This window comes from Bos taurus, chromosome 3 (assembly GCF_002263795.3).
Source record: "Bos taurus isolate L1 Dominette 01449 registration number 42190680 breed Hereford chromosome 3, ARS-UCD2.0, whole genome shotgun sequence".
Taxonomy (NCBI): Eukaryota; Metazoa; Chordata; class Mammalia; order Artiodactyla; family Bovidae; genus Bos; species Bos taurus.
The window spans coordinates 82,164,052-82,179,700 of NC_037330.1; the positions used below are offsets into that span (position 1 = coordinate 82,164,052).

Sequence of the window (15,649 nt, forward strand, 5' to 3'; positions counted from 1 at the left end):
ATATTTTCCTATTAACTGACTCATTTTATTTACTGTCCTTGTGCCAACTAGCATGAGTGTCCCCAGTTAAGAAAGCAGGGATAATCAGCTGTCACTCATTGGCATGCCAGCACCGAGGAGAGGACCTGGCATGCTACAGGGCACTTAAAAAATACGTCCTGAAAATAATAGGTAAAAATCACTTGGCCACTACAGATTTATTAGTATTCGTACTACCAATTACCTCAGTTATAGACCTATATTAAGAAATAATTCAATCTAGACTGAAAGGAAAACACTTTAAAATTATAATGGGAAATGTTTTTAAAGCTAGTCAGGAAGAATTTAAAACATCAACAAAAGTAACTCACTACATTTTTTTTATTTTTTAAACACAATGGTTGGTATTAAAACACAATAAACAAAATTAGAAAATTAAGAGAAAGAAAATGTTTTTTTTTCTGCTTTTAATCCTAAAAGTAATCATCTCTAATATTGCTACAGTTATCAACACTCTGAAATCTCATTTCAGCACCTTTGAAATATAGTTATTTAGCATGGAATAACAATTTTACATAAGCTTGCAAATATTTCAAGTTAGGCCTACTGAAGACATCAGAATATTACTAACCACATCCCTCCTATTCTAAACATCCAACAGAGTATTAACTATGGATGACTTACTGTGCTCAGAGTTCATTCACAGAAACAAACAACAGAAATCATCAATAAGAAGGTAATTAAAAAAAAAAAAAGGAACATGAAACTATGCTTTTTGCACTGTGGAACTGATAAGCACTTCTGAAATTCCTGACTGATATCTCTGCTCTGGCTTGCTTTTAGAATGCAATGTAAATAAGTGGCAGTCCCAGAATTGAAACCCTAATTTCTAAAATGTTGTCCCTTTAGAGAATCCCCTGGCAGTTCAGTGGCTAAGACTCCACACTTTCACAGCCAAGGGTACAGGTTTGCTGTCTGGTTGGGAAACTAAGATCCTGCAAACCACGTGGCATGGCCAAAAATAAGAAAAATAAAAAATAAAACGTTGTCCCTTTAGAAGTCCACTAGGACTATTTTCATAAACTAAATTTTCTTGATATTTTAAAAAGATAGTCTTTAAATGTCATTTTGTAGACCAAGGTACATGGAACCAATTTTAAACACCACAGAAATACAACCAGGAGGAATTTATAAACCCACTCAGAGAAACCCCAAATGTAGAATATATACCCAGTCTATGTTCCAACTGACACAAGTCATCTTCCTAAAAGGGTGATCTGTCCCCTTTCCTCCAAAATCTTTTTTGCTCCTCTTGCACACAAATCAAACCCCAAATTATTCAAGCCAATATACAAGGTCTTACACAATTTGATCCTTTCTGACTCTTCTCTCTCCCTATATACTCTCCTAACCTCGACACACACACACTCCTACATCAGTCACACAAATCTCACTGGCTAACAGTTGTTCCCGCATGATTCCTTATCCTTTCCCACATCTGTACCTTCAAGGTCTTCCTCCTGTCTTAACCACCTAGTCCAAATCTTGCTCAGTTGTCAAAATTTGGCTCCAATCCCGCTTGCTTTAAGAAACTGTCTAAAATCTGCCTTCAAAGTAATGTCTCCCTTTCCCACACTATCATAGCACTCATTGTACCTGACAGAACTTAATACCCCAGCTTTAAAGCATAACAATTTAAACATGTCCATCGCCATTGTTTTCTTCTTTGCATTCCCTTACTGACCAACACGAGGAAATTAAATTAAACTGAAAGATTCTGATTGCTCAGCCTACTCCAAAACAGCACCTAAGTGTGTCAAACGCTCAATAAATGTTTGCCAAATAAATGAATGTCTTATATCTCAATCCAATAAATCCTGTTCAAAGCAGGAATATAATTATTTATATTTTTAAAAACTCAATTGCAGCAAGAATTAAGTATCTAAACTAATGAGCAACTTACCAGAGTAAATCTGAATCCTTTAGGAGAGGGATGAAGTGTCAATTTTATACATGCAGGAAGCAGGCTCAAAAATGTAAAACAAAAGCTAAAAAAGTAACAAAAATCAAACATTTATTTTCTTTATAGAAGTATACAACTAAAGCAAAGAAACATTTTTTAAAATGTAAGGATCACATTACTTATCAACTTAAATTGATTTCTAAAGTTTTTTTATGTATTAAGTAATAAATTCAAGACCAAATAACATTTAAATAAAATCCAGACACTGAAAATGTACACGCTTTAATATATATGTGATTATATAATACAGAACAAAACACTGTAGAACTAAATATTGCTTATGTTATTTTAGTATTTAGTATCTATTCTGGGAAAGATACAAAGATAGACAGCTAAAAGTCAATCAGCAAACACTCAAAACAGATATCATGGACTCAGTGAACATGACTGAGCAAACTTCAGGAGAGTGAAGGACAAGGAAGCCTGGTGTGCTGCAGTCCATGGGATCACAGAGTCAGACACGACTTAGTGTCTGAACAACAACAAAACAAGAAAATAAAACCAGGTATAAAGAAACAATTCTGTATTTGTTACGCAAACATTCATAAAATTTACTCACAAGAGAACCTCATTAGCCCTCATTTCACAAAAGTCGATTATCTGATTTTCAACCCATGGTAAATCATAAAGAACAAGCTGGAAAGGGAGTGGGAAGGTGCCAGAGCTTCTCCTTGTGATGACTGATGGGCAAGGAGGAAAAAGAACTCAGCAATAAGCACAGTTGGAGCCACTTAGTACCAAGGCAAACAGCCTTTGAAAGCCCTGAAAACAATAGTCACAAGGCAAAATAACAGCTGACTTTCCCACTTGAGGGAGCTTTGTGGCTGGTCAGCTTTACTAGTCTGCCTCCTGTTAAGGTGGGCTACAAAGGATATTCTCCAAAAGAATGGAAGGAAAGAGGCAGGCAGCACACACACATACACACACACCTCCCAGTCATTCAAACACTAATGATGGTGCTGCAGGAAAGAGATCTGCAGATTAATTGAAGTCCCTTTTCAACTGATTTTAAGTTAATCAAAAGGGTGCTATCTTGGGCCTGAATCACTTGGAAGCCTTTAAAAGAAGGCTTAGCGGACTTCCCTGGTGATCCACTGGTTAAGAAACTGCCTGCCAACGCAGCAGGCGTGGGTTCAATCTCTGGTCCAAGAAGATTCCACAAGCCGCACAGCAACAAAGCCCTTGCGTCACAACTACTGAACCTGTGCTCTAGAGCCCATGTTCCGCGATAAGAGAAGCCACCTCAGTGAGAAGCCCATGGAAGCCCCACTCTTCACAACTAGAGAAAGCCCACAGGCAGTAACAAAGACCCGGCGCAGCCGAAAATAAGTAATAAATAAATTAAAACCTTCAATGCTTTATTAAAAAAATTATAAAGAGGGCTTAGGCCTTCCCTGAGCTCAGACTCCAAACAGCAGTCGGCGGGAGGGGGTGGGGGGTGAGGGGGCTGGGGGGGGCGGGGAAGGGGGAGGAGGAGGATTGGAGGGATTGGTACAGCTCTCCCTTCCCCAGAGACCCTCTCCTGAATGCCTGCCTTGCGGACTTCCAGTTTGCTCAGCCAGCTCCCACAACTGTATAAGCCAATTCCTCGTAATAAATTCACACACACACACACACACACGGACCTACTACTCATTTTACTTCTCACCCTGACTGATACACCACGGAAACTCGTGACTCTTCAAGGTCATGGTAAATCATGTTTAGTATACTCTGTTTAAGGAAGAGGGAAGTAGTAACAATAACTTTCACATAAAATGTTTCAAATAAAAGACTTCTGTTATACAGCAGCATAAGTTTACGTTATGTGGACTATTCACTAATGAAGTGGAGAAGGAAATGGCAACCCACTCCAGTATTCTTGCCTAGAGAATCCCAGGACAGAGGAGCCTGGTAGGCTGCTGTCCATGCGGTTGCACAGAGTCAGACGTGACTGAAGTGACTTAGGATGCATGCATGCATTGGAGAAGGAACTGGCAACCCAGTCCAGTATTGCCTGGAGAATCCCAGGGATGGAGGAGCTTGGTGGGCTGCCATCTATGGGGTCACACAGAGTTGGACACGACTGAAGCGACTTAGCAGCAGCACTAATGAAGAGTACCTTACTCCTATGATGCCAGATAAATGAGGTATTGCCATGACACTTTAAGAGTAGCTTATAAAACACTATATACAAACTTCATGTCTCTTACCTGATCATTATCTGGATGTGATGTGGCAAAATATCCCTGATCTTGAAAAAGACACTGAAGCTGCACCAAATATTGGCTACTTTATCCTTAAAAGAAATTTGTTAGTTTTACCTTCTAGTATGATTAAAAGAAATATTAAACTCCACAAAGTCCTAAATCTCTAAAGAGATAAACTTTTGGGTCATGGGAAATATTTGCTCACAATTTCATAATTAAGTTGATTAAACTCTCCAAAGAACACACACACACTCAAACAATGGGAACTTTCATTTTTCGCATGGGAGGTGATCTAAATCACTAGTCAATCATAATTTAGATGCTCCCAAAAAATACTTAATATTTTTCAAAGAGCAGCCCATTGTCCCTAAATACAGTTATTCATCTTTGGAAATGTATCTAAGAAATCTTTACTTTTTGTATTCTAATTGTATTCTGATTTGTAGAATACACGTTGTTTGACCCATTTACCACATGCCTACTAGCTACTAGCAATGGTAAGATAATGACTGCTAGCTACTAGCAATGGTAAGAGTCAACTGTTAATGAATCAACAAGTTTAAAGACATTAGCAGCTGTGCTAGAATCACTTTCAAAATCATACTTGTAACTACAGTTCTCTGATCATGAAACCCATCCTCTGCAGAGCTGCTTAACTCACAGCTATGTAGGCATAACATCAAGAAAGTAACTATCACTGACAACTGTACCATCCTACTTCCCTCTGCTGGGCCAGTGAAACTGCTCTTCAGATTTTGAGGGCAACAAGTGAATGAAGGTGACCAACACCACCATAAAAATGCATGACACTCGTTTTTATAATTACCATGGTAAACACCATTTCTGAAATAGAAGCAAAGGCAAATAACCAGGCAGCTTACATGGAGGATTAAACTTTTCTTTATATAAGTGTTAAGGTTAGAGGATATATAAAGAAGTTAGGAACACCATTCTGAGTTCAAACTACAGCTCTGCCATGCACTAGCTATATGAACCTCTGACCTCAGTTTTCTGATCTGTAAGAATGGGTATATATAACTATCTCACCACTATGGCAAAGAATCAAATAAAATTACATGTGAAGTGTCTGGTACCTAGTAAGTGGTGGTGATGGCAATAATGATTGTTTATGATTCTCAGTACGGTCACTATCATTATCCCAAGTGACATACAAGGCATACATTTCTGTTCCTTCACAACACCAAATTCTCTTAGTCTCTTTCTCTTCCATCCTCCCACAGACTGACTGAAAGATATTCTATAGAATTTTATATATTCAAAAATTAGAAAGATACATATGCTTGTCTAATTCTTTTTAAAAGAAATGTTTATTCAAAAGCAAATTATCTATAAATATGTTGTCTCTAACTTTATTAAAAGACCTTTTTGTTTCAGAAAAATGGTTTGTTTAATTTAATTACTGACTCTAAATCAAATTATCCATGCAATAAAAGTTTAACAACAGTGATTAAGCTAGCATTAAATGAAATGAATGATTCTCATTAAAAATTACTATGGATGAAGGTTATATATCTCATAAGGAATTATGAGATCTTTCTGAACCAAACATGATTATTAGTTTAATAAATAATTTCCTAGGACTAAAAAGAGAATATAACCCCCCCTCCCAAAAAAACCCCACAAAACTGTTAACTTTATAGCTGCAACTTTTCATGCTGTCTTTCATTATGGACTCTATTTCATTAGAAAAATGTATAACTGAATTATGGATCTCATGGAGGCATAAATACTACCTACTCATGTAATGTACTAGAACATGCCAGCTGAGCTAGAGGTTGTGCACAGATTAAACAAATGGCAAGGAATGACTGCAGGAAGAGAGCAGCTGAAGTCACTATTCCTTGTGAGTCTTCTACATGAAATCCCCAGAGGTCACAGAGAAAGGCCTGTAACAGAAGGGAGTGAGAGAAAAGTCCTTAAACATGCCTCAAATAACCCACGATCAACCGGAAAGAGTCTTCTTAGAACTTGCAAGGTTTGTTCCCTCTCTGTAAAGAACGGCAGCCAGCAGAGAATGAAGGAAGCCACGACAGTACAAGCCAGCTTAATTAACAACACCAACCTGGAACACAAACAGAGGGAAACAGTAAGATAAAGAGAGGTCAGTAATTCTGAGAAATCAGTCTGTGGCTCACTAACTATAATAAATGCAAATGTACAGTAATGATAAATCTATGCTACCAACACAGGTTTAAGATGAATGAGAGTCTACTTAAATCACGGTTAAGAAATTTACAACTATTAATATGTGCAATTCCTCAACAAAAAGACTATCACCATCCTTATTAACATTTAACTTAGATGCCACTCCTAGGCAGCCATGAAGAAAAATGTCAAATTGGGATGTCTTTCTAATAAGTATACAACATGCTCTAAAGGGATGAAATCCTACAGCAATGTTCTACCAAGCCAATCCACATTACCTCCAGTAAATATATGTATTTTAAAATATTTATTGGCCACAATGCATAGCAAGCGGGATCTTAGTTCCCCAACCAGGGATCAAACCTGCGAACTTCCCTTAGAGTGGAAGTGCAGAGTTTTAACCCCTGGACCACCGGGGAAGTCCCCATAAATATTCATTGATCAAAATATTTTTCTCATTAGGAAGATTTAAAATACAATAGTATAGAACATAACAATCTCTCTTTCCAATGGAAAGAGAGCCAACACAGCCACCAACACATTAATAAGAAATCACCAAGGGGCAAAGACCACCCTCCTCCAAGGTAAGTATGCCAAATAAATTAGCTGATGTTTTGAATTCTGCTATTTAAAAGCTACTCACCCCTTTCCTTTGAGGCCTTTTTTAAAACACTTGCCAAGTAAAAAACAAAAAAATGGCAAGGAGTGGTAAAGTTCCATCTGCTTATAGTTTATAGCTAAGCAAAATGCCAGGGACCCTAGCAGGTCCCAGTCATAAGATACTCCAAGAATACCCCACAAAGCAAAGCCGAGACTCACAGAATTATATATGTTCTCATGTCAAGGAAATTATCTCAATAAGTAAAAGAGATTTTGCATTTTAAAGAACATTTTACTTATGTGATTCTGTAATAATATGTATAATCAAAACAATTTCTAAATAAAAGCTGAAAGTATTGAATTGATAAGCAAATTTGAAATTATATATAGTGGTCTCAAATATATTAAATCTACTACTAAACAGAGCAACTGATTTGTTTAGGTTTAAAGAACTCTAAATAAGTAACACATAGCTTTGTTTCTGCTGGGTTATTTTACCATATTACTGTAACAACGTACCAAAATCAATGCTCCAAAAGTTAAAAATACACAAAAACACTGAACTTACTAATATCACTATCCTTCCTCTATAATATGCATCAATAATATGAATTAATACATGTGCTTGATTGGAAATTAACAACACTGCTATGTGAAAACAGTATCACAACTAGATTTTCATTTGAAAATGGGGAGCTGAGCACTCATGTTTACCTCCTCTCCTTCCTGAGACCCCCTTAAAATGGGGAATTTTTAAAAGTATACATCTACAGCCATAAGGCAATGGCACCCCACTCCAGTACTCTTGCCTGGAAAATCCCAAGGACAAAGGAGCCTGGTAGGCTGCAGTCCATGGGGTCGCTAAGAGTCAGACACGACTGAGCAACTTGACTTTCATTTTTCACTTTCATGCATTGGAGAAGGAAATGGCAACCCACTCCAGTGTTCTTGCTTGGAGAATCCCAGGGACGGGGGAGCCTGGTGGGCTGCCATCTATGGGGTCGCACAGAGTTGGACATGACTGAAGCGACTTGGCAGCAGTAGCAGCTACAGCCATAAAGAGAACAGGGGTCGGTTATAACAGATAAAGATTTCAACACATCTGTAGAAGACAGAAAGAGGACAGAGAAGTGGCAACCAATAAAATACACTAAAAGAAGCCACAGCTTAGTGAACACACAGAGGAAGCTCAGGCTAGCAAGGAGCCTATCCGCCCTGCACACCCTCAGAGAACTCTGGAAACAAGTAGGTTGGAGTACTTGAGGATGTTAAAAAGAAAACAAGGATTAACTGAAAATTCCAAATGGAGAAGGCACATCCCACCTCATGCCTCTGCAAAGATTATCTAGGAGCCAAAGCATTTACCGCTGGGCAACGAAAAGGAATATTTCTCTCCCCCAAAATGGAATAAACTATCCAAGCAACTAAGTTAACACTATCATGCAAATTCCTCCGCACTGTGACATTTAAGGATCCCAGAGTGCTGGCCAGAACCCTACCATGCACCCCACAGTGGACTAAAAGTATAGAGAGCTCACATGCAGCTTTCTCTTCTGCCTTATTCTTAGAATAAACACACCAGGATCAAATAGACATTTAAGGAACACCTATGACAGAAAAGGCCTTCCCTGGTAGCTCAGCTGGTAAAGAATCCACCTGCAATGCAGCAGACCCTGGGTTGGGAAGATCTGCTGGAGAAGGAATAGGCTACCCAGTCCAGTATTCTTGGGCTTCCCTGGTGGCTTAGCAGGTAAAGAATCCACCTGCAGTGCGGAAGACCTGGGTTCAATCCCTAGGTTGAGAAGATCCCCTGAAGAAGGGAACAGCTACCCACTCCAGTATTCTCACCTGGAGAATTCCATGAACTGTTTAGTCCATGGGGTTGCAAAGAGTCAGACACAACTGAGTGACTTGCACTACTACTATGAGAGAAAAAGGACCAAAGTGGAAAGGAGAAAAGACTGACCTAGGAGAATAGAAATAATTCACAGAACAGTGGGGTAAGAAAGTAAACTGAAATTTAAGATATGCTTAACAAATGAAATTTAATACAAGTGTTAGACATAAAGCAAGATAATCTTCAAAAATATAAAACAAAGACAGATGCTCAAGATGGAGATGAAAGATCTAATATCTGTCTAACAAGCTTCAGAAAAAAGGGAGAGAATTATAAAAAAATATTATTCATGAGAACTCCCAGAACTGAAGAACATGAGTCTTCAAAACGAATGATCCATAGTGTCCAAAACAACTGTCAAAAATGCCTCTGCCCAGACTAATATCAAATTTCAGAGCCCAAAAATTAAAAAACAGTAATAACAGAAGCAATAGCAACAATACAAATAATAACAGCAGTAAATACTTACATGATATTTAGCACCTCCCAAGTAGGGTTTTAAATGTTTAACAAATGTGAATTCATTTAATTCTCAAGAAGCTTAAAAAGTAGGGGTTTTATCATCTCCATTTTACAAATGATGAAAGTAAAGTAAACAGTATTTTAAAAAAATGTGTTCCTATAAAATGACATAATCCTAAAAGTTTTAAGAGTTTGATTCAAGTCACAGAGAAGACGCCACTACAAATTTACCAGAATGGTGAAAAGGAAAATAACTGACAATTGCTGAGGATAAGCACCTATACCATTGCTCACAGGAGTGTTACTTGGTAGATTACGCTTAAAAACCATATGAGAATACTTAAACATGTGCATACCCTATAATTCAGCAATTCCACTCATAAGAATTGTGAAATAAGAAATATATTTACATGTGTACAAAGAGATCCTTACAAGAAAGTTCAAAGCAGCATAGTTTCATCATAGCCAAAACCTGGAAACACTCCAAATGTCTATCAGAAATAAAATCACGTGTACTCACGCAGTGGAATCTTACAAAGCAGTGAGAAAGAGAAGAAACCACAACTACATAGACCTGCGCGGATAACTCTCACAAAGACGATGCTGCACCAAAAACACCTAAGGCAAAGGAACACCTCCTGTGCTGTCTCTCTCATGTTAAATTCAAAGAAGGGGGAGAAGCAGACTATAGTGTTCCAAAAGTCAGTATGTGGCTGTCTTTGAGAAAGGAGGAGGGAGCAGTGCCAGGGCCGTGCACAGGGTCATTTTGGATACTAGCAATGTTCTATTTCTTGACATGGGTAACAGCCGATTCATTTATGCTTTATGGATTTTTCTGAATGAGTGTTAACATTTCAAAATAAATATAGTTAAAAAAATCTTATAAACAACTTCATGTTTCCTTTCTTTATCTTGGTGTTCCTATTAGACTATATGAAAGCCATGATTCTACAAAGCAAAAAAAAAAAAAGAGCTCAATTAGGAAAGTGGACAGAATAAAAAACATGGTGGAAGCAACTACATATCTGAATATCTTTCACAAGTCTTTTGACATATATGTATTTTAATTTTATTACTAAAATAGACTAGAGACAAAAGGAAAAACGATTAATTAAGCAATCATGGTATGGATTTTTTTTCCTTTGGGACAGATGGAGACAACCAGCAATATTTAATGCATTAGAAGACAAACTGGAGAGCCATGTACAGATTTTATCAACTTTCCTCTACAATCTGTTTACTTGAGTGTTGCTTATTTTAGGTATCAAAAATTAAACACACCAAATCCACACAGATTTAATCATTAAATTTTAGTTTCCCGAAGCTTCCAGTTACCACTATTTGTTAGAAGAACATTTTGTTTTAAAACTCAAAAACTGGAAGTCTTTTTGTCAGTGTCAGATAACGTTTACAAAAGATAAAAGATGTTTTACCTTTTTAGTATTAGGAGAGCATCACTGTACTTGGCATTCTTTTTCTAACTTTCCAGAAGAGCTAATCGGTTACCAGTGTTCTATTCCCAAGCCAAATGGGTGTGAAAAAGCATTTCTACTTTTAATAAATCTGAACTTTACCCATCAAGTAAACACCTGGTGAAGAGATACTTTTATCATTTTTAAAAGGTTTATATAAGCAAGAACCCTAGTAAATAAGACATTGTAGATGACAACATTATACAAACGGAGCCTAGATTTCATGATGTGCATCTGACTTCATTTCTAAATCAGTAAAGGATACTGAAAATGTCCATAGTCGATAAGAATAAGGCCTGGGTATAGCAATATGCATAATGCAGTAGCAATCTGTAAAGAAAATTATTATGAAATAATAATCTGTTACTTGAATCAAACAAGGTAAATGCATAGTTTCATTTAACACAGTAGCAAATATTCCATTCTTACCTTCTATTTATCAAAATATTTCATTTTTATAAAACAACTCTTTAAATACTGAAGTTTTCATGGAGGTGACATAGCATACTCCAGTAAAAATGAAAAAAAAAAATCACTAAAAGGTATTTGTTAGAGAAAGCACTTTTAGATATACAAATCAGATAAATTAATCTAATAATTAATCTATATAAAATGACCAAAGAGAATATTCATTAACTGTGAATATGAGAATATATAGCAACTTTTCAAAATGCCTTTCAGTTGTCATTCTCCCAAGCCAACCCAACATTCAAATTTACCAGTTAAGCAATAAATTTAGAATTCTGTGTAACTCAGAAGTATATAACTTCTAAAATTCAATGCCTCTTATTACTACAGTTGGGCATTAAAATAATTACTCTAAGATAAGTTAATGTTTCTAAATGAAAATTAATTGACAGAAGATATACTGTTCCCTATTATCTATTCCCAAAAGCATAGCTTCCTTAAGCTCTACACTTAATAGCTAAGCTAATAAAACATTTCAGAGATGAAACGTCAAGTTATTTCAAAACCTACCTTTTTCTTAGTTGAGATTTCTTTTAAACAACAACAGTACAGAACCACTGCAGGTATGTATATCAACAAATCAGCAATTAACACTGAAAAAACAAACAAATGATTTTAAGCAAGAGTTCATCAAGATTTACTATAACCTATTAGTCACCTCCCTCCAACCTTGAGTGGGAATTCTATTAACACAAGGTTGCTACCCACTCTGGATGAGTCCTTTCCACATGGAGCCCTTTCCATTCCCTTCACCTGTGCCTAATTTCAACTGATATAGGACTAGAGAGTGTCTTAATTTCCTCTAATAAATTCACACATTAAGTTAATGTATCTAATTCTCTCTTTGCCCTGACCTGAATTTAAAAATTAAGAATACTCAAAGCAAGGGAAGTAAACTTTTATTTTCCCCTCAATATCTATATGCTCCAAATTTTCTGATGCAAACAATACCTCAAATGTGGAGATGCGTAGGAGAATCTTTTTAAATGTGAATATTTATAAAAATTCATAAAGTTTTGCTAATTAATGCATACAAAGACCTTGAGAGGCCAAGGTGAAGAAGAAACTGAAAAAAAGTGGGGAAAAAATAAAGCAATTCATAATTCTGAATGTTCAGTCCTTTCAGAACAAAGAAAAACTAATATATTAAGTTCTTCAACAATACAACATAGCTATCCAAAGAGCCTATTTTTCTCTTGTACCAGAAAACATATATTTAAGTTCAAGAATAAGGTAAACAATAGTAAACATTCAGTGTTAGATACATGCAATCTATTTTCATCCCCAGATTCTATATTTAAGATGACACTGAAAAGCTGGAACATCTTCAAAGGAGTACAACCAGAGGCCTCAAAACCATGATTACATTCAAGAAACTGGTCATCTAATAAGAGCTGAAGTATCTAAGAATGTTTAACCTGGAGAGGAGATAACTTCACATGTCTGTCAGGTGTTAGGTATAAAAAGGACCAGACTTGTTCTATGTGGCCCAAGGAAACAGAACTTCATATGACTTGTGAAAGTTCAATATAAGAAGGAAATTTCTAATAATTGGAGCTCTTTGAAAATAGAACAGACTATGTCTAAAAGTCGTGAGTTTCCTCCAGATACAGGTACTGGCTCAGAAGCTAAATATCATGAGGTGAGTATGCAGGTCAGATGGGATTAAAGCATTGGAGCGGGGGGTGGGGGGGGGGGTGGGGGGTGGGGGGTGGGGGTGGGGGGTGGGGGTGGGGGGGTGGGGGGGGGGTGGGGGGGTGGGGGGGTGGGGGTGGGGGGGTGGGGGGTGGGGGGGGTGGGGGGTGGGGGGGTGGGGGGGGGGGGTGGGGGGTGGGGTGGGGGTGGGGGGTGGGGGGGGGGGGTGGGGGGGGGGTGGGGGGGGGGTGGGGGTGGGGGTGGGGGTGGGGGGGTGGGGGTGGGGGGTGGGGGGTGGGGGGGTGGGGGGGTGGGGGGGTGGGGGGGTGGGGGGTGGGGGGTGGGGGGTGGGGGTGGGGTGGGGGGGTGGGGGGGAGGGCAATGCAGGTTCTCTCTTGGACCTGAGAGTCTATCATGGCGTGAATGGTAAAGAAAACAAATCTGACAAGACTTAGAGTAATTAAGGAAAAGACCCATAAAAGCCTAAGTCTTGTAAAGGTTTAAAAAAAAAGTAAGCTCATTACTTTCAACTCTTAGCATACAAAAAATGCTCAATAAACATTTGTTATAAAGATTAGTTCAGCAACACTACACAGCAACACAATGTATGATATACAACTGTTGTTGTTTAGTTGCAGTCATGTCCAACTCTTTTACAATCCCATGGACTGTAGCCCACCAGGCTCCTCTGTCCATGGGATTTCCCAGGCAAGAATACTGAAGTGGGTTGCCACTTCCTTCTCCAAGGGATCTTCCCAACCCAACGACTGAACCTGCATTTCCTGCATTGGCAGGTGGGCTGTTTACCACTGAGCCAGTGGGGAAGCCCATACAACTGTAATTTACTTTAAAAGTGAAAGGGATTTATCAAAGCAAAGGCCTAAACAACTAAAACTTTAATTCAGAGCTAACCAACTTCAGGTGAGCTAATAATATTGCCCTCACTCAGCTTAACAACAGTATTTTACCTCATTTGGGTGTCCATATTATTAAGTGAGATAATAACAAATGTAAAGCACCCAGAGTTATTCGTTTCTACTGTTGTGTGTCTTAGTTTACATACACATTTGCTCAAACAGTATACATATATATGCATATGTACAGTTACACAACTGTAAAAGTCAGTAAGGACAATAATAGAACCAGTTCAAAAAAATGTTTAATTCAATGTTACATTCAACATCTACTGCTCTTTTACCTGTTGCACGCATGAAGAGCTTATGTGCCTGACTCTCATATCCACGTGATGAATGGAGAGCAATCCAGTCTGGATTTATAAACTTTGCCCTGCAAATCAAAGCATATATACATGCACTTTATGCCCCATCACTTTTAGCAATAAGGACACCTGAGGACATATGAATCTATGTTGAGAAGTGGAGCAATAGAGTTAAGGCTTAACTCTTTGTATTTAACCATGTGAAACTGACTAAAGCTAAAAAACCGAGTCCACCTTGCTCATCTTCCAACAAACTCATGTAACATTTTAACTGAAAGCCCTACCTTCATGATACTTTCAGTGTGAAAACAATCTAATGTGTCACCTTTCGTTTACTAAACACGTACTTTGTAAACAGCAAGATACTAGGACTGAGGATCATAGCTTTATAATTTATCATCTTTTCAGTTATCATAATAGGCTGCAATAAATAGCTGTTAATCATAAATCACTGCATAAAACTGAACATAATTATTAAAGATACATTAAGTTTTCAATAGTATTACATTTTCCAGAACACTGAAAAGTACAACTAGTTACCATGAAGTTTGGAGACATATTTTTAGTCCAGGAAGCTAATTTTTTAAAAATATGAAACGGTAAAATAAATAAGTTCAGAAGATACTGTGAAGAAGTTCCTCAAATTTCTACTGACACACTGCAGGTCTGAAATGGAATACCACTACAGAGTAGAACTGGGTCTCTACTAAACAGAAGTGCCTTATCATCTATAAACCATTCCATGCCTGTAAAAGAAGGAATTCCAATCCGATCTTAAATCATAAGTGAAACACTACAGTACTTCTAGTTTCTAACTTGACTGGTTAATCACAATACCATTTAGACCTTTATTTTTCATTTACTTTGGGCCATTCCAGGAAAAAAGCTTTCCTATGCACAACTAATCATATTAGATATATTTCTCAGTAAACCATGCATAATTGGTAACATTTCTACTTCAAAACAAAGCTAGATTTTTTTGCATCTCTTTCTAGCATTTCCACCAAAAAGATTACACAAATATTAAAACTCTGATAGTTAACTTTCCTACAAACCAATTATAAAGGCATGGTGCTCTACAAACCATAATACAGTAATAGCTACAAATGATCTCTCCTCTAATCAACAAACTGTTCCTTACTGCATCTGCTAAGGGCATAAATATGTAGTTATGTTAAGGAAGAAAAACTTACACATATGCACATAAAAAACTATGATAAGCTGTAAGAGGTGGATAGTCCAATCCCCAATACTGTAAATTGTTATCACTGCTGTTAAAATACCTGGAAAAAAAAAGAAAGCACCACTCCATCAATCAATATTCAAGAAATAGACTTGTATTCAATATATCATGTCATTTAACTTGAAAAAACATATAAGGTAAAAAAAAATCATCTACATTTTTTCTTTTCCTCTTCTCTCAAAAACTGTTGTGAACTCACAATTAAAGTTGTTAATGAGTAGTGTGACTAAATTATTATCTAAACCGAAGTACTCTTAAGAGTGAAAGAGGAAGCTATTAATAATTAAGCCATAACA

At 37.3% G+C, this 15,649-nt stretch overlaps 1 protein-coding gene across 1 annotated transcript in view; it reads right to left on the minus strand.

Moving 5' to 3' along the window:
• ALG6 (ALG6 alpha-1,3-glucosyltransferase) overlaps positions 1-15,649 on the minus strand; it is a 58,600-nt gene that overhangs the window by 14,490 nt on the left and 28,461 nt on the right. The window contains exons 4-11 of the mRNA NM_001075432.3: positions 15,304-15,393; positions 14,090-14,178; positions 11,767-11,849; positions 11,054-11,118; positions 7,001-7,186; positions 6,139-6,274; positions 4,195-4,280; positions 1,943-2,027 (exon numbers count right to left, since the gene is read on the minus strand). Coding sequence (NP_001068900.2) covers positions 1,943-2,027; positions 4,195-4,280; positions 6,139-6,274; positions 7,001-7,186; positions 11,054-11,118; positions 11,767-11,849; positions 14,090-14,178; positions 15,304-15,393 — 820 coding nt within the window. The remainder of the gene's footprint in view (positions 1-1,942; positions 2,028-4,194; positions 4,281-6,138; positions 6,275-7,000; positions 7,187-11,053; positions 11,119-11,766; positions 11,850-14,089; positions 14,179-15,303; positions 15,394-15,649) is intronic.